The following is a 20,052-nucleotide window of genomic DNA, read 5'->3' on the forward strand; positions in this document are numbered from 1 at the left end:
CTGAATCACAAATACTGACGTGTGGCATAGATCAGAGACAATAATAGCACAACGCCTTACTTCAGTTACAGAAAAATACTTAAATGGTGTATCTAAAAATACAAAATAAAGATTATGTTGATGTTATCTACAATAAATCATTCGTAGATTTTTTTTTAAAGCTTCCCAGGTTGGACACCAGTCTCTGGATGAGAGAGTGGGAAATCAACCTATGCGCATGTATTTGCCAATGCCAGCAGATACCATCTCCACAAAAGTGGCATGGGGTAAAATATGTTATCCATTCGACCCTCCTGATGAGGAAGTGACTGGTCTCAGATTGGCACATCACATGATGCAGGATTGAGTTTATGGCACAGCAGGTTGGAACTCCAACTTGCTGCACGCTTATACCAACATGAGAACAACTAGGTTAGCATACATCATGATGGCTTAGTTTAGAGGACATTAAAGCATTGAGTATTGTTGCAGCTGCACGCATCCAGGTAAGGGGAGAGTATTCCCTCACACTCCTGACTTGAGCCTTGTAGATGGTGGAAAGGCTTTGGGGAATCAGATGAGGAGACACTCGCCACAGAATGCCCAGCCTCTGACCAGCTCTTGTAGCCACAGTATTTATGTGGGTGGTCCAGTTAGGTTTCTGGTCAATGGTGACCCCCAGGATATTGATGGTGGGGGATTTGGCGATGGTAATGCTGTTGAATGTCAAGGGGCGGTGGTTAGACTTTCCCTTGTTGGAGAGCGCTAAGTAGATGAAATTATGCAGTATGCAATATTTTTATGAGACGAAGTATGAAAGATCCAAAATTCACAAACATTGCAAGCATGAGAAAATTAGGTTAGTTTTCTCATGATTGAAATAAACAGCAATGTTATGTCCCACTGTTTAAAGCCTCCCATATACAATTGGTATTGATGGTCCTTTGTTTTTTTTTACTTTAGTGGCTGTAGAGACAGTGAAGTGAGTTAGTCCCACAGTGCGACCTGCGGTTAGAACTGGAGCTGCAACTGATATTTTCACTTGTGTGTATTGTTTAATTTTCTCCCTTCAGCTCATCTCGGATGTGTAGAGCTCACCTCAGAGTCAAAAGACTGTGGGTTCAAGCCCCACGACAGACTTGAGCACATAATCGAGGCAGACACTTCCGTACAATAGTGGGGCAGTGTTGCCTTGTCGTAGGTACCATCTTTTAGATGAAACATTAAACCACGGCTATGTCTACCTGCTCAGGAATACATAAAAAGATCTCGTGGCATTATTTGTGGAAAATTGTGTTCATACCCAAAAGTTCTTCAATGTACACCACCAAAGACAGATTATCTGGTCATTCATATATTTGCCGTTGTGGGACCGTGCTATCTGCAAATTAGCAGCTGCATTTTCCTACATAAGTGACTGAACGACATCCAATGGATTTCTTTTGAAAAACGCTTTGGACGTCTTGAAGATGTGATAAAGCACCGTATAAATGCAAGTTCACTCTCTCTCTCTCTCTCTCTCTCTGGTGCTCCTGACTGAGATAAAGTTCCATAGGCACTGGTAGCTCTCTCGTAACTTGTCAATATAATAATACTTCATGCATGAATGTGGACAGTGAATCTCAATAAGCTATTGTCCTCAATTAATATGCAAGCACTCATTTTCCAGCAGGAGACAATGGATAAGAATCAGAGCAGGAACCATGATTGATTTTTCATTCACAAGACCCAAGCACAATACAATTTCTAGTACGCCAGCTAAGATCAGCCGACACAACACAAACTGAATCAAAAGTAGGACCTTTTGATCTGTATGCATTTGGAACGCAGCATAGAGTTTCCTTACACGAGCAGAATGATGTCATGGTTATGGTACTGAACTAACCACCCAGAGGCCGAATGTTTAACTCCCACCATGGCACGTTCTATTACATAGTATTTACAGCACAGAAACAGGCCATTCGGGACAACAGGTCCATCCCAGTATTTATGTTCCACAAGAGCCTCCTCCCACCCTCCTCCTTCTAACCCCATCAACGTATCCTTCTATTCCTTTCTCCCTCGTGTGTTTAGCTTCCTCTTAAATGCAGCTATGCGAGTCGCCTCAACTACTCCTTGTGGTGGCGAGTTCCACATTCTCACGAGTGTCTGGGTAAAGAAGTTTCTCCTGAATTTCCTATTGGATTTATTAGTGATTCTCTTACATTTATGGCCCCTAGTTCTGTCTCCCCCGGCAAGTGGAACATCTCTACGTCTACCCTGTCAAGACCTTTCATAATCTTAAAGACCTCTATCAGGTCATCCCTCAGTCTTTTTCCTAGAGAAAAGAGCCCCAGCCTGTTCAATCTTTCCTGATAAGTATAACCTCACAGTTCTGGTACCATTCTAGTAAATTCTTTTTTACACCTTCTCCAGTGCCTCTATCCTTTTTAATAACATGGAGACCAGAACTGTTCACAATACTCCAAGTATGGTCTAACCAAGGTTCTATACAAGTTATGTAACTGAATGCAAGAAATCTGGCAATTTGGGGGCTTGAACAAGAAATGACCAGGTCGGAAAAACCCAATTGCTTCAACTAATCCTCTTGCCTACTCTAGGCTGTGTGATTGACTTAGTGTCCTCTGAAGGGGCCTAGCAAGCCACGCGACTGTACAAACAGTAATCTGGGAACTGGGGATGTTACACTACCCACCTCCTGAGCTATACAAGGCATAGAAACATAGAAGATAGGAGCAGGAGTCGGCTATTCGGCCCCTCGAGCCTGCTCCGCCATTCAATGCAATCATGGCTGATCATCCGAATTCAGTACCCTGTCCCTGCTTTCTCCCCATACCCCTTGATCCCTTTAGCCTTAAGAAATATATCCAACTCCTTCTTGAATATATTTAATGAATTGGCCTCTACTGCCGGCGTAATCATAATGGGAGGTTTCTTGTATTTTCAATTCTACTGGTGTGAAGTAACAATTCAAACACCCAAGAACACAAACAGATCAACCCTAAAAACAAATAACAATGTAAGATTACTTAAGTTTTTAAATAAAAACTAACTGAATAGCTATAATACAAGAGCTCCCATGGCATTTCTCAGAAGTGAAAAAGAAATATATTTTACATTAATATTAAAACTACACACACATATGTGGATGTCATAGTATTGCTTGTGGGAAGTTGGACAATTTGTTTGAGAGGATGATTCTAAGTTGTAATAGGAGAATGCATTGTTGTGGTGGTATATTTTAGGCGTTTAATAATTGAACGTAATAGATACCGCCAATAGCATCTGCATCTGTAAAGTCAATACATCAATAAAAATGAGATCACATTACCAGATATGAAACTGTTTAGTAAACAATTTATAATGCATTACATGCTCTTGTAGTAAATCTCTATTTTAAGCACTTAACAAGAATGGAAGCAGTCAATTGTGACTTTTAAGAGGAAAAACACATTTTGGACAATCTAAAAGATTAATATTTTTGGACTAGGTCACTAAATAACTTGGTCAATTTGCATAACATGAAATTGCAGGTTAGCCATTTTTGCTGTAAATGAGCTTTATTATAGAGCTTTGAAAACCGTGGAATATATTTGCTCGTTATCCATATACTGCAGCTAAAATAAATGGGCATCATCATCTTGGAACACAATTTATAAAGTTTAGAAGCAGAGTGATAAACAATATTTAACTGGCAATCAAGTTTGCTATTGGAATTAAATTTTATTTCATTATTTTCTCCCTCGTCTTCAAAGTCTCCCCACAAACCAGTGCATTCTATACCTGGGTGTAGGTTTAAGAGTTTACTGGTGGTTTGATTTTCACATTTTTCTCTATGTAACAGTATCTCAACTCTGTCCAACTCCTCTTCGGTAGCAACTCGACCAAGATCGGAAACTCACCAGGAGTGTAGTCGTGTTTTTCCAAGCCAGATACAATACAAATATATCATAACCAATCTTTAAAAAAGTTTTTTTCTGTGCTCAAGATGAGGGCCATCAAATGCAGGTATGTTCAAACGTTCCAAGGTCAGCTATAGCAGGAGATAGATCCAGGCCACAGCAATGTAAATTTTCACTTTCTACACCAGTCATTTGTACTGTGGATCTATACATATGAGGGGCTAGATTAAAGACTGCTGTGTTCATTGTCTATAGCACCCGAGTAAGCAGGCCTTTGTATGCAGGTGCAGCAAGTGATTAAGGCGGCCAATGGAATGTTGGCTTTTATTGCTAGGGGGATAGAATATAAAAATAGGGAGGTATTGCTTCAGTTGTACAAGGTATTGGTGAGACCGCACCTGGAATACTGCGTACAGTTTTGGTGTCCATACTTAAGAAAAGACATACTTGCACTCGAGTCAGTACAAAGAAGGTTCACTCGGTTAATCCCGGGGATGAGGGGATGGACATATGAGGAGGGGTTGAGTAGATTGGGACTCTACTCATTGGAGTTCAGAAGAATGAGAGGCGATCTTATTGAAACATATAAGATTGTGAAGGGGTTGGATCGGGTGGATGCGGGGAGGATGTTCCCGATGATGGGTGAAACTAGAACTAGGGGGCATAGTCTTAGAATAAGGGGCTGCTCTTTCAAAACTGAGATGAGGAGGAACTACTTCACTCAGAGGGTGGTAGGTCCATGGAATATGCTGCCCCAAAAAGCTGTAGAAGCTACATCATTACATAAATTTAAAACAGAAATAGACAGTTTCCTAGAAGTAAAGGTGTAATGAAATCTGTTTATCTTGATCCTGTATTCGTTTTGCACTCATGTATATTACCCTCCCTCACACGGTGTATAGTTTCACTTCCTCTTTCCTGACTAACCTGGAAGGTTCCAGGTCTTGGCTCTGCCCGACTTCTTTTACATAAAGATCCCAGGATCTGTATGACTCATTCCTGTGAACCAGTCGGCGTGTTGAGATGTTAGCTCTGATCTCAGTGATTAAAAGCCAACTTGTTTAAGTCTATAACTTCTAGTTTTGTGGTTATTGAAGGCATAGCAAAAGGGAACTAAGGGTTACGGGGAGCGGGCAGGAATTTGGACATGAGTCCAGGTTCGGATCGGTCATGGCCCTGTGGGTAGCGGAGCGGGCCCAGGGGCCGTGTAGCCTGATCCTGCTGCTATTTCGTGTGTCTAATTCTGTTAGATTCAGGAGATGGTTCTGTGATAGTGGATTGGCAGTTAGGATCAGATCAGCCATGATCTTATTGAATGGCGGAGCAGGCTCGAGGGGCGGATTGGCCTACTCCTGCTCCTATTTCTTATGTCGCCTTGGAGGCCAGATGCAAAAGTGGAAGAGTTCGATCCATGGTTTTTACTATGGTAGTATAAACTCCTCTTTTTCAAAATCATTTTCTCCTCCTTCCCTAATATTCCCAGACTGTTCAACAATTGCACTCTCACCTTCAAGCTATCCACTTTGGTATCAAAAACAGGAAGGCAGATTATTATCTGAATGACAATAGATTGGGAGAAGGGGAAGTGCAACGAGACCTGGGTGTCCTTGTGCACCAGTCGCTGAAGGTAAGCATGCAGGTGCAGCAGGCGGTTAAGAAGGCAAATGGTATGTTGGCCTTCGTAGCGAGAGGGTTTGAGTACAGGAACAAGGATGTCTTGCTGCAGTTGTACAGGGCCTTGGTGAGACCACATCTTGAGTATTGTGTGCAGTTTTGGTCGCCTTATCTAAGGAAGGATGTTCTTGGCATGGAAGGAGTTCAGCGACGATTCACCAGGCTGATAGCTGGGATGGCAGGAATGACGTATGAGGAGAGATTGGGTCGATTGGGCTTATACTCGCTGGAGTTGAGAAGAATGAGAGGGGATCTCATTGAAACTTATAGAATTCTGACAGGACTGGACAGACTAGATGCAAGAAGGATGTTCCCGATGGTCGGGGAGTCCAGAACCAGGGGTCACAGTCTAAGGATAAGGGGTAAGCCATTTAGGACAGAAATGAGGAGGAATTTCTTCACGCAGTGGTGAACCTGTGGAATTCTCTACCACAGAAGGCAGTAGAGGCCAATTCATTAAATATATTCAAGAAAGGAGTTGGATATATTTCTTAAGGCTAAAGGGATCAAGGGATATGGGGAGAAGGCAGGGACAGGGTACTGAATTTGGATGATCAGCCATGATCGCATTGAATGGCGGAGCAGGCTCGAGGGGCCGAATGGCCTACTCCTGCTCCTATCTTCTATGTTTCTGAAGGTTATGGGTTAACTTGAACACTTAAGTACAAAGCATTATTGCTGTCCTTAGGAGACGTTAAACAGAGTTTCAGTACTACAGGTAGACGCAAGAGATCCCATGGCACTATTCGAAGAACAGCAGGGAGCTGTGTGTTCTGGCCACTATTCCTCCTCACCCAACACCATCGGAAAGAGATTAGCTGGTCATTCATCTCATTGCCATTTGTGGGCCCTTGCTGTGTGCAAAAAGAGTTAGCACATTTGCCTACCCAAGATCAAATCATTTGTCCTAGCAGTAGTAAACCTCACTGACTCAACAACCAGTGGGAAAAAATTACCCCCCGGAAAACCAATACGACTTTCAGCTTGATAGCAGAATATCAAAGATGATTTTCTCAGCTCGCCAATTCCAGGAAAAGTAGCAAAGAGCACCAGAACTGCGATGGTTGTTGTTGACTTGACAAAGGCGTTTGATTCAGTGAACAATGATGGACTGTGGGAGATTCCTCCAAGCTCGGATGTCCTGGCAGATTAGCAAACGTTGTCTGGCAACCACATACTGGTATGAAGGCCCAAGTAATAGATTCAAAGGTGTGCGTCACCACCATTTGCCGTCACGAATGGTGTCAAACAAGGCGGTGTTCTTGCCCCAACCCCACACAGCATACCATTTGCTGCGGTACTGCTCGAGGCAGTCAAGGACCGTTATGGGTAATCTTTATTTGATACGGTACAGACGATGGCAGCTTCATCAGCTTTGTGCTAAAACAAAAAGTAATGCAGATAACGGATAGGCTGTTTGCCAATGATTTGCTCAAACTCTTCAGGATATCCAGTTGATATGCAATTATTTTGCTCGGGCGACTTAACCATTTCCACTTGCGTTGTTGATGGCGTATCATTAGCATAAAGTGGCAGGGTAGGTGCCCAACACTGGTGTGGTCAAGCACTGCAATATAACTGAAATTGAGGCGACGATGAAAACAGTCCAGTTGATTTGGTCTGAACTTGTCATCTGCATGCCTATTTATAGAATTCCCAAAGCAATTTTCTACTGTAAGCTGCAGTCCGGATATCACAACAGAGGTGGACAGATGAAATGCTATAAAAAGACACACTAAAGGCTACCTTAAAATCTTGCAAGGTTAACCCCGATACCTGGGAAAAGACAGACACCAACAGACCACAATGGTGTAGTGTCCGAGGTCAGTTTGAATTAATTTGAGGTTGCGAGATCTGGCTGCCAAGCACCTGGCACACAAGACAACTCATCTACCCGCCTCACCTGGCTTTCAGTGCAATGTGTGTGGCCGTATATGTGCATCCAGCGTTGGGCTTGTCCTCCATCAGTGCACCCACAACTGAGACTCATCCATCGATTTGACAAGAGACTTCATCAGTAAACCAATGCGTTGCACAACCAGGACATCACAATGTTTGTACATTTTAAACACATACCACTAGTCTTAGTTTTGGCAACCAGATGGTCCGAGAATGGTACTGAACACTTGTTCATTCATTTTCACCAGTACTATACAAAAACGACATACTTCTCACCTAGAGGCTATCAGAAATAATCATGTCACACTTAAAAAGTATTCTTACTCAAAAATTTTATTAAACACACATATTGAAAATAACATCTCATATAAAACTGCCTTTTTTATCTGCAAAATACGCAGATAGTATCTGAGAATAGGGTTATTAAATATGGGAACAGCTTTTACAGAGTGACTATAAAAAGACACAGTTGCAAACCAGTGAAAAAGGTCAACAATTCACACAAGGATCAGTCATCATGTTATAATAGAGTACACATTCAACTATGTAGGTTCCACAAGGTTTTCACATCCTTTTATCTTTGGGAAGGCCCTATAATTGAAGAGCACACACAAGTTTAACAATATATTTGAAAAACAGGGTGTTCTCTTGTATCTGTTCACAGAAGTTGCAGATTAACTATTAGAACAGCAGCGGAGGTGGTGTATCACCAATAGCAATTCTTCGCCATAGAATAGAGCGGTCGGGAGTGTGCTTTAGTCATATATTTGCAGACAATAAAAAAAAAAAAACTCCCTCTTCTGAAGATGCTGACAGTCGCTGGGGTACAACAGCTGCCCTCTGGTACATTGCCTATGTGGCCATTCTTCACGTTTGAACCTAGACAATGAGCGTCAGTTGGCTATACATGGTCACTGTAAAATGCTATTCATGTGCGCTTGAACAAATTAAAATCCCTGCTTCCACCTTCAAATTCAGAAACCATTAGCCTGGCTGAGTTTAAACTTCGTATTTGCCCAGATTCTAAGAAAGCTCGGTTTTGAAGCTTTGCTCTGAATTTGCCAAAGTTAGATTTCAGGACCATGTTTATTGGTTACTTTTAACAAGATTAAAAGGAAGAATTTCTACAACTCCTCCAATTGGCAAACTTCTGTGTGGGGACGGAAAAGAAATAAAACCCATCTAACCCTAGAGATGACGTTCACATGTGTATTCCCACTCCAGAAGGACTAATGCGAGTCACCTCAGCAATCTAAATTATTTAAACACCACAAACCAGAAACAAAATAAAACGATGAAAATTCATCAAGTTCGTTAATTAGCTGTGAAAAATGTGTTATAAAATCTTGGTGTTTTGGAGCTCAAGGAGAAACTACCAAGTAGTTGTATCAATGCTCATGTCAACTGCCATTGGTTTTAATATGATAGCCCAGTCAATAAAGACTTGCATTTATATAGCACCTTTCAAGACCACCGGACGTCTCAAAGCTCTTTACAGTCAATTAAGTACTTTTTGAAGTGGAGTCACTGTTGTGATGTGGGAAACGTGGCAACCAATTTGCGCACAGCAAGGTCCCACAAACAGCAATGTGATAATGCCCAGATAATCTGCTTTTGTTATGTTGGTTGAGGGATAAATATTGGCCAGGACACCGGGGATAACTCCGATAACCTATTATTACTGGTATTTACTCCAGCAAAAACACATCTACCGAGAAATCCCAATTACCCATACTGTGTTAATACAGAAAGTACATTTAACAACCGATACTATACGTACCAGAGATCACAATCTTTTATCTGCCGTATTACTAATGCAACAATTATGCCCCCTGAATTCATGGGATGTGCTGCGAACCAAAGACATTTTTTGCAAGTCAAGGAGGAGCGAGATTCTTAAGTTGCAAAAAGGTTCAACAAGAAAGGAATGCCGTCAGAAACGCCTCTGCTGATATTTACTCATAACACAAAGCATATGAATTATTAGACCTCACTTGGTAACAACCGTAAATGTAATTTTTATAATGAACATCCAACTAAACAATAAAACCGTGGATTTAAAACCCCAACAATAAAAGACAAGTTTTTGGTCAGCTCGAAGATGTCTCCTTTTTTGCTCGTGATGAAATGGCAATAAACGTCTTCACGTGGTCAAAACTCACACGTTTGAAACTAAAGCACATCATTGAGCGGAGACAAGACGACACACATTTCACAATTTAACTGCAGATAACTAGACGTCATGTCAGGGAACTGCAGGACTGGGATATTGCCGAGTGTTTCAGGGAGGAAAACTACAGATACAAAAAGTTAACCATTCCGCTCTTGGCCTTCCTAATCAGAGCTGCTAAAACATGATGCTGGAGCAAGAGATGCTGGAGCTGAAGCGGAGCACAAACTCCATGTTTCCGTATTGAAAATAGCAAGTAAAGGATAGCCCCGATCAGGAGGCCAGCAACAGTATGCAAGATTTTTAATTAAGTAAGCCAAACGCAGTTTGCAAGTTACACTGTTGTACAAGTTGTTCTCAATTCTAATGCATGAAATTTCACCACAGAGGGAATCATTGTACTTGGGCTGCTCATGCTCCTCTAATTGCCAGTTCAGAAGAGAGATTGGTAATTTGTGAAGATCAAAGAAACCTGGAAAACAGGAGTTTGCCACTTACTGTACCAAAAAGAACCCATCATCCCATTTTTGACCCACTCATTGAGGAGGAGGCCACATGGTGCTTTCGGCATGCCTCTTGTTGCAATTTTATGAAATTTCCATGAGACAGGGCAAGCAAGTAGAAGTCCACAGTACATAATGATGCCCGTATACAGAGCAGCTGCACAAAGTACAAGCGAGCAACTTTGTGCACTGGTGCTGGAATATACGGCACAAAAGAAATGCTCAACTACAGCGAGAGGCCATCCAAATTTGGGTATAATGCAAACTGAAGGAGATTTCAATTGGAATGTTAATGCACCGATCGGATATGATTGTTAGCAAAATGCACACAAACTTATCTGCCAGTGCACAGTCACAAGGTCACCGATTTAATATCCAGCGGCAATTAACAAACATCATGGGATTTTCACCTTTTATTCATGACAGCCAATAAATCTGACAATAGTATGCAATTCACTTATAAAAGTAGGCAGTCTTTTAAAAAAAAAGCCATGACCACACATCTTGCCCCAGTGGCTCAGACTGCAAGTGCATTGCCAGGCGCAATACACAGCCACAAAGCCCATTAACGCCTCGGGTTCAATCGCTAGTATTTACCAAACTCAACTGGGATGGTATAGAGGCACGATTTGGATCAGCATCCTAACAGACTGGATGGGGGTGGGGGTGGGGGGGAAGCACAAGGATTGGGCTCAACTGTGATACCTCACAACAATCATCATATAGCCCATCACCACTCACTCTCTGGGTTCAAAAAGTGAAGAATGGCCACTGGAGGGCTAACTGCATCTGAAAAACCGTATCGAACTGTAAGTCAGCTCCATCGGGAAAGGAGGCGAGGGCATTGTGGGGGGGGGGGGGGGGGAAGGGGGGGGGAGGGGGAGAAAAAAAAAAATCAGTAAAGCAAAACCAAGGGTCAAGTGCAACATTTGTTATGAGTCATACAAGAACTTCTATTTGTTAGATGGTTTCTATCGAAGGCATGCCAGAAATCACGTCAGGGAGCAGAGATTGTTTACAAACTGAAATTATTAAACATACGAAAAGAATGTTGGATTCATATGTAAATTTAATATTAGTTTTGAAACAATGGGAACCCCACATTTCTGATTTGGTCCAGATCCACCTCAGTCCTAGGTCTGAGACCTGGACTAATTCAAAAATATGGAGAAAAATATAGGTGGGGACTTGACAGCTTAATCCCAAGTGCATTTGAAAAAAAACCAATTTCTACCTTTAACCTCCTACTTGGGGTTCCCTCACAATCTGAGCTACCATGTGGGGAATTGCTGAATACATTTTGAAGACAAAAAAAGTCAAGTACATTTATATTGCCAATTTTTTTTCATTCCTCTTGGAGAAAGTGTTAATTTCTTACTTGCTGGCATACAAAACCTTGTCCAATGCCCAGTCTCCACATGCAGACTCTGATGCTGCATTTCAGTGGGCTAGTCTACCATAGAGTGCATTTATGGTCTCATCAATGTCCACATAGAAAGCATGTTGCCAGCATGGATTGTCAGGTCAGAAATAGGAACCCTGGCTGAGTTTTCCCCTCCCTAAATGAAGTAGGCCGAGACCAAATGAGGTTTCCCCGTCGCCACCACGGCGAAGATCAGCTCACTGCACAGGCTGAAATTGAACTTGGGACTTTCCTGGTAGGAGTGGCTCAGCTATGCACTGCGCTACATAGCATTGCAGTAGGATGTAAGGGTACTCTCCACCCGTCCCTAGCATAAATGGGCGGTTTCAGCTGTCAGAAGAAATACATATACTGAATAAGTGAACTTCAAATTGTGCCATTACTAAACAGGATACAGGAAGCTTTGTGCTATCCGGCACCCACAGGACCGAGCTGCTGCCGTTGCCTCAAAACTTCCGTACTCTCCAGAGTTAATGTTGAGAGATACGGAGATTCTTATCTCCGTATTTGACAACACTGTTGCTTAGCAACAGCTTCTAAACACTCGGGTGTGGCCCTAAAGCTCTGTAGCTGAAGCTGTTGCTATAGCTACAGACCTTGCACAGCTTGACTGTTCGAACAAAGCAAAAAAAAAACAAACAAAAAGAATAAAAATCGGCTGCTGATTTTTGCCGGTGGCTCCAGATTGCCGGATAGCTCACCTCCGGATAGCACAAAGTTTCCTGTGTTTTAAAACACTGAAGCAGTTCTAGCAAGGTGACATTTCTAAAGCAAAAAAATAAATAAAATGATGGTACAGGTATTGTATAATATCACAAGCAGCGAGTGCTTCAACATTTGACGGTTAAATTGTGACTTCCCTCCTTACACTAAGAGAGTAAGCGGCCATCTGTGGGTTATCAATCTATGACGCTGATAAGATGTGAAATACAGGATTGGAAAAGCCAAAAAGTGAAGTACAATTACATTGACGGTAATGCTTGTGCGAGTGTGCATTTGATCTCCGTTTGACACCTCTAGTTGCCACTTCCTGTGGTAATTCAATTTCCGTGAGTTTGCAGGGACAAGAAATTCAGCTTTGAAGAAGTCTTTAGTTGAAAATTCTTTTTAATTAAAAACCAGGTATGATGAATTAATTGGGGTTGTTATGCTGGGCACAAAATAGTTTCCAATCCCCCTCAAACCACCAAAATGTGCATTATGTAACATGCTACACTTGTAACTTTTCATTACATCAACCAAGATATCAACGTATCATCCAAGGAAAAAAACCTCACATTGAGCTATTTACTCCAGTCCCGATAGCATTAATACAAAAAAGAGAGAACTTGATAGATGCCAACATATAGACACGTGGTGAACATTAAATGCAGTTCACCTCTGAACGCTGACCTATGCAGGATAAACCCAATGCAACATACTGCAACAGCAAGTGTTATCCAAAGAAACACACTTACCTACACGAGAACAGTATTTTTTTTTCACACTTTTATAAACAAAAAGTGGGTTCAATACATTTGGTCATGGACAGCATGGACTTCTAAGTAACTTGCACTTTTAAGGATTAATAGCGAGAGTCAATTCCTAGGGTGTTGGAAGAAACAATACAATCTATTCTTGTCTAGCATCAATACAAGTTATTGATTTACACTAATGACTTCCAAATTCACAGTAAAATATCAAGTTAGTGGTTTGTGTAACTTGAAGCTGTAATAAATGTTTCTAATGCTTTCAAGTGAATTTTTAAGACGACGGGAGAAATATCAGTCTTACTACAAATACAAGGTAGTAGGAGGTTAAGGGGGCCACTGGTTAAGGTGCCTCAGAACATTGATGTCTCCATCTCTTTGCTGAACATCCCTTCAAAATTAAGGTCCTTGGCCATGAGTTCCTCTTCAACTTCTTCTAAGGCCCACTGATGATCCGTGATTTCCAAAGCTTCCCACTCAGCCTACAGAATAAAAACCATGAACCACATACAATTGAGTATTATTTTTTCCCCCCCCTTCAACTTTAGACTTTCCAACTTGTATTCAAGTTTTCTCCCCCAGCTATTCACAATATATAATATACACACACAACGACACAAAGCTGGGTGGGCGTGTGTGCTGTGAGGAGGATGCCAAGAAACTCCAGTATGATTTGGACAGGTTGGGTGATTATACAGCATCTGCCATGCTTCTGCCCAATGTGGATAAATGCGAGGTTATCCACTTTGGTTGCAAAAACAGGAAGGCAGATTATTATCTGAACAGCAATATATTGGGAGAAGGGGAAGTGCAACAAGACCTGGGTGTCCTTGTGCACCAGTCGCTGAAGGTAAGCATGCAGGTGCAGCAGGCGGTTAAGAAGGCAAATGGTGTGTTGGCCTTCGTAGCGAGAGGATTCGAGTACAGGAACAAGGATGTCTTGCTGCAGTTGTACAGGGCCTTGGTGAGACCACATCTTGAGTAGTGTGTGCAGTTTTGGTCACCTTATCTGAGGAAGGATGTTCTTGCCATGGAGGGAGTGCAGCGAAGATTCACCAGACTGATACCTGGGATGGCAGGAATGACGTATGAGGAGAGATTGGGTCGATTGGGCTTGTATTCACGAGAGTTTAGAAGAATGAGAGGGGATCTCATTGAAACTTATAAAATTCTAACAGGACCAGACAGACTAGATGCAGGGAGGATGTTCCCGATGGCCGGGGAGTCCAGAACCAGGGGTCACAGTCTAAAGATAAGTGGTAAGCCATTTAGGACTGAGGTGGGAGGAATTTCTTCACCCAGAGAGTGGTGAACCTGTGGAATTCTCTACCACAGAAGGCAGTGGAGGCCAATTCATTAAATATATTCAAGAAGGAGTTAGATATATTCTTAAGGCTAAAGGGATCAAGGGATATGGGGAGAAGGCAGGGACAGGGTACTGAATTTGGATGATCAGCCATGATCTCATTAAATGGCAGAACAGGCTCGAGGGGCCGAATGGCCTACTCCTGCTCCTATCTTCTATGTTTCTCCCTCCTCTCCTTAAAGTGCTCATTCATACTGGTGCACTTGCATGCCTCCAGCATCCCATGTGGCCATTCTTCACGTAAAAGCCTACAAGTTAGTGTTGGCGTGCTGCTTGAATGTGGAGAACATCCTGTTCTCACCTATCATACATAGATACATAGAAGATAGGAGCAGGAGTAGGCCATTCGGCCCTTCGTGCCTGCTCCGCCATTTAATGAGATCATGGCTGATCCTTTAATTCAGTATCCCGTCCCCGCCTTCTCTCCGTAACCCTTAACCCCTTTTGCCCGTAGAAATATATCTAATTCCCTCTTAAATATATTTAATGAGCTGGCATACACTGCCCTCTGTGGCAATGAGTTCCACAGGTTCACCACTCTCTGAGTGAAGAAATTCCCCCTCATCTCTGTCCTAAATGGTTTAGCCCTTATCCTTAAATTATGTCCTCTAGTTCTGTTCTCACCCGCCAAGGGAAACATTCCTTCTGCATCCAGTCTGTCTAGACCTGTCAGAATTTTATACACTTCTATGAGGTCCCCTCTCAATCTTCTAAACTCCAGTGTGTACATCCCTAAACTACATAGTCTCTCCTCATAGGTCATTCCCGCCATTCCTGGTATCAGCCTGGTGAATCGCCGCTGCACCCCCTCCATGGCAAGAACATCCTTCCTCAGATGAGGCGACCAAAACTGTACACAGTACTCGAGGTGTGGTCTCACCAGTGCCCTGTACAGCTGCAGCAAGGTATCCCTGTTCCTGTATTCTAACCCTTTTGCTATGAAGGCCAGCATACCGTTTGCCTTCTTGACCGCCTGTTGCACCTGCATGCTCGCCTTCAGTGACTGGTGTACAAGAACACCCAGGTCTCTCTGTACTTCCCCCTCTCCCAATCTATTGCCATTTAAATAATAATTTGCCCTCCCGTTCCTGCACCCAAGGTGGATAACTTCGCACTTGTCCACATTATAGTGCATCTGCCATTTATCCGCCCAATCGCCCAGTCTGTCCAAATCGCTCTGGAGCTTCCTGGTCTCTTCCTCTGAGCCCACCCCCCCTCCTAGTTTAGTGTCGTCTGCAAATTTGGAAATGCTGCATCCGACTCCCTGATCCAGGTCATTAATGTAAATTGTGAACAGCTGGGGGCCCAGGACAGATCCCTGTGGTACCCCACTTGTTACTGCCTGCCATTCAGAAAATGAGCCGTTTATTCCAACTCTGTTTTCTATCTGACAGCCAGTTCCCTATCCACGCCAAAACTTTCCCCTTTATCCCATGAGCCTCAATTTTCCATGCTAATCTTTTATGTGGGACCTTATCGAAGGCCTTTTGGAAGTCCAGGTACACCACATCTACTGGCTCTCCCCCATCTATTCTACCAGTTACTCCCTCAAAAAATTCCAATAGATTAGTCAAGCACGATTTACCCTTTGTAAATCCATGTTGACTCTGTCCTATCCTGTCCCCATTTGCTAAGTGCTCCGCTATTTCATCCTTAATGATGGACTCCAGCATTTTGCCCACAACTGATGTAAGGCTTACAGGTCTGTAATTACCTGCTTTTTCCCTACCCCCCTTTTTGAATAGTGGGGTAACGTTAGCTACCCTCCAATCCATCGGCACTGTTCCCGAGTCTAATGAATTCTGAAAAATCATCCTTAGTGCATCCGCTATCTCTAGGGCCACCTCCTTCAGTACCCTAGGATGCATGTTATCAGGCCCTGGGGATTTGTCCACCTTCAATCCCTTTAGCTTCCTTAACACCATATCCTTAGAGATATTGATTTGCGTCAGTTCCTCCTTTGCCAATGTCCCTATTTTTCCCGATATCCCAGGGAGGTTTTTTGTGTCTTCCTTCGTAAAGACTGACCCAAAGTATGCATTTAGTTGATCTGCCATTTCCTTATTTCCCATTATATATTCCCCCGTATCTGACTGCAATGGACCAACTTTGGTTTTCACCAGTCTTTTCCTTTTGATATACTTATAAAAGCTTTTGGAGTTAGTTTTTATATTTTCCGCCAGCTTGTTTTCGTAAGCTATTTTGCCCCTCTTGATTATGCCCTTTGCCCTCCTTTGCTCTATCTTAAACTGTTCCCAATCTTCCGCTCTGGCGCTTTTTTTGGCTATTTTATACGCCCTATCTTTGGATTTTATGCTGTCTCTAATTTCCCCTGTTATCCACGGTTGAGTCACCTTTTTAGATTTCCTTTTATGCCAGATTGGTATAAACAATTTTTGCAATTTTGTCATTCTATCTTTAAATGTTTGCCATTGTTTATCTACCTCCAGTCCTCCCAGGAACGTTGTCCAATCAGACCTACTCAGTTCCCGTCTCATGGCATCATAATTCCCCTTGTTTAAATTCAGGACCTTAGTCTCTGAGTCAATTTCTTCGCTCTCCATTTCGAGTGAGAAATCGATCATGTTATGATCGCTCTGACCCAAGGGTCCCCGTACAACAAGATTACTGATTAGTCCCTTCTCATTGCACAGTACCCAGTCCAATATAGCCTGTTCCCGAGTTGGTTCCTCGACATATTGATCCAGATAACCATCCCTCAAACACTCAAGGAATTCCTCCTCCTCATTATTTTTACTGATTAGGCTAGTCCAATCTATATGTAAGTTAAAGTCACCTATGATGACAGCTGTGCTCTTATTGCACGCTTCTCTAATTTCCCTCGTGATGCCCTCCCTAACCTCTATTTTACTATTTGGAGGCCTATATACCACTCCTATTAATGTTTTTCGCCCCTCGCTATTTCTTAGCTCCACCCATATAGATTCTGTATCCATGCACACTTTTCAGCAGATGTCACTGGATAGTAATCAGGAGCAGAAACCCCAGTCCCAGGAGTTTTGCAACTAAATCAACTAACTTAGCACAGACTAGGGATCGATCCTGGGAATTCCTGGTCTAGATGGCTCAGTGTGGTGCACTTGAACATGAGGTTGTCAGGAACTAAGTTCAATCATTTTGTTTCTCAGTCTGTCATCGCTTTCGACATTGGGGAATGTCAAACTGCACAGAAGCAGACAATATGAATAGATTGCAGTCATGTTCTCGAAGAATGCTTTACTCATTGAAAGCCGTGTGCCATTAATCATTGTTTTACAAACTTCTACTCAAGTATTTCCTCCCATGAATGTTGCTGCAGCTCATGTCCCACTTTTGTCACTTCTAGTGACAATTCAATTTTGTGCCATTATCTCTCAATGGCTCATGGCATGTCAGTGACACTGGTGCAGCATGTTCATGCCTTGGAGAAGTGCAAAGTGATTGCCAAGAAAATCTTTGCAGAGAGCAATCACCTCAGCCCATTCTCACAAAGTTCCTATGGCTCAAACATACCATTGATGCAGGGCTGGCAACAAATCTCTCTGGTGTTTAGAAAAATGAGAGGTGAACTCATTGAAACATACTCTGAATGGGATTGACAGGGTAGATGCGGAGAGGTTGTTTCCCCTTGGCTGAAGTGTCTAGAACTAGGAGGCATAGACTCAGGATAAGGGGTCGGCCATTTAGGACTGAGATGAGGAGACATTTCTTCACTCAGAGGGTGGTGAATCTTTGGAATTCTCTACCCCAGAGGGCTGTGGAGGCTCAGTCGTTAAGTACATTCAAAGCCAAGATAGATAAGATTTTTGGACTCTAGGGGAAATTGAGGGAGATGGAGATCGGGCGGGAAAGTGGAGTTGAGGTAGAAGATCAGCCATGATCTTATTGAATGGCGGAGCAGGCTCGAGGGGCCGTATGGCCTACTCCTGCTCCTAATTCTTATGTTCTTATGATCAGTCTCAGCAAGATGGAAGATACATCAGAATAAAGTTACAAACAAAACTCTTCTAAACGTGAAGTTTTAAATAAAAAAAAACAAAAATGTTACATTTTCTCTTCTTTTCCAATGGAGTACCACCACCACCTCCTCCTAGATTCTGCCAATACCACTCAAATTGGTAGCTAATGGGGTTCAGGATAACTGATCAATCAGTTTTTATTTCCTTCTTGTGGGGAAGTGCAACATCATGAGAGAAAGGACATAAAGAACGCAAATAATTAGGATAATACCGGAGGGCCTATAATGGGATATTTCCAATGCTATAGAATATATAATTAAAAATGTAAAATAGCATACCTTAAATGCTTTATTTGTATCGGGAGGCATCGCCATTGCAGCACCTGTCATCTGTTCTTGCATAACACGAGACTGGTCTGCAGCTACAAAAGAGGATCATTTGAATTTGCTGGATTAGATGTCAAAGTGGGAAAAAAAAGACCAAACCACTTAAAAAAAAAAAAAAAAAAAAAAAAAAAAGACTGATAAGGGCAAATGTTATTCATGTATGAGCTTTTCCCCATTCATTCCGGAGGCACACATTCTTGAATATAGCGAGCTGTTCCACACAAACACGTGCAGCGAATCTCACAATCAATAAGTTCTTTCAGAATCGATTTATTTCTTGCAACAACAAAAAAGCTCTGTAAAACCTGGCAACCAGTGCAAAAAGTAAACATATGAATTAGCCCTCTTTAAAAATAAAACTGCAATTCCTGTTGAATTATCAACCCACATCCCCAAGCTACATCCAGAGCACAGATTGATTTGCGATCTTTCTCAACGCACAGCTGTAGGATATGACTAGGGCTTATACCCAAGCCCAAAGTTGTGTCTCCACCCGTCCAAAATAATTTAGCTGTCGAACGGAAACACAAAATTGCTGTTCGACAGTTTCTAGGCTGCTGCATTACTTTTCCTCCTGGTACAATTAGATCCTAACCACCAACCAATTACTCCCTGCCTGACGAGTGGGCAAATACTTTGGTAATGCCAATTGTGGATGCAAGGTGCCATTGTCTGTTGACTCAGCCACCTATTTTCCAGGCCCAAATCTGGACAGAAACATAGAAGATAGGAGCAGGAGTAGGCCATTCGGCCCCTCGAGCCTGCTCCGCCATTTAATGAGATCATGGCTGATCATCCAAACTCAGTACCCTGTCCCTGCTTTCCCCTCATATCCCTTGATCCCTTTAGCCTTAAGAAATATATCTAACTCCTTCTTGAATATATTTAATGAATTGGCCTCAACTGTCTTCTGTGGTGGAGAATTCCACAGGTTCACCACTCTCTGGGTGAAGAAATTCCTCCTCATCTCAGTCCTAAATGGCTTACCCCTTATCCTTAGACTGTGACCCCTGGTTCTGGACTCCCCCGCCATCAGGAACATCCTTCCTGCATCTAGTCTGTCTAGTCCTGTTAGAATTTTATAAGTTTCAATGAGATCCCCTCTCATTCTTCTAAACTCCAGCGAGTATAAGCCCAATCGACCCAATCTCTCCTCATACGTCATTCCTGCCATCCCAGGTATCAGTCTGGTGAATCTTCGCTGCACTCCTTCCATGGCAAGAACATCCTTCCTCAGATAAGGTGACCAAAACTGCATACAATACTCAAGGTGTGGTCTCACCAAGGCCCTGTACAACACATCCTTGTTCCTGTACTCGAAC

At 42.6% G+C, this 20,052-nt stretch overlaps 1 protein-coding gene across 4 annotated transcripts in view; it reads right to left on the reverse strand.

The window, feature by feature from the left end:
* Window positions 1-7,769: 7,769 nt before the first annotated feature.
* Window positions 7,770-20,052, reverse strand: part of emc3 (ER membrane protein complex subunit 3) — a 35,279-nt gene continuing 22,996 nt past the window's right edge. For 2 of the 4 annotated variants that reach the window (XM_086002031.1, XM_086002032.1), the window contains 2 exons: window positions 18,683-18,765; window positions 7,770-8,045 (listed from right to left, as the gene is read on the reverse strand). In XM_086002031.1, the coding sequence (XP_085858157.1) occupies window positions 18,693-18,765 (73 nt within the window). In that variant the 3' untranslated portion in view covers window positions 7,770-8,045; window positions 18,683-18,692. Of the gene's footprint in view, window positions 13,502-18,682; window positions 18,766-20,052 lie in introns of all 4 variants that reach the window. The other 2 variants (XM_086002029.1, XM_086002030.1) reach the window with 2 other exon arrangements.

The sequence above is a fragment of the Somniosus microcephalus genome, chromosome 11 (genome assembly GCF_052327205.1).
Source record: "Somniosus microcephalus isolate GS21.2 chromosome 11, FLI_Smic_1.0, whole genome shotgun sequence".
In the NCBI taxonomy this organism is placed as follows: domain Eukaryota; kingdom Metazoa; phylum Chordata; class Chondrichthyes; order Squaliformes; family Somniosidae; genus Somniosus; species Somniosus microcephalus.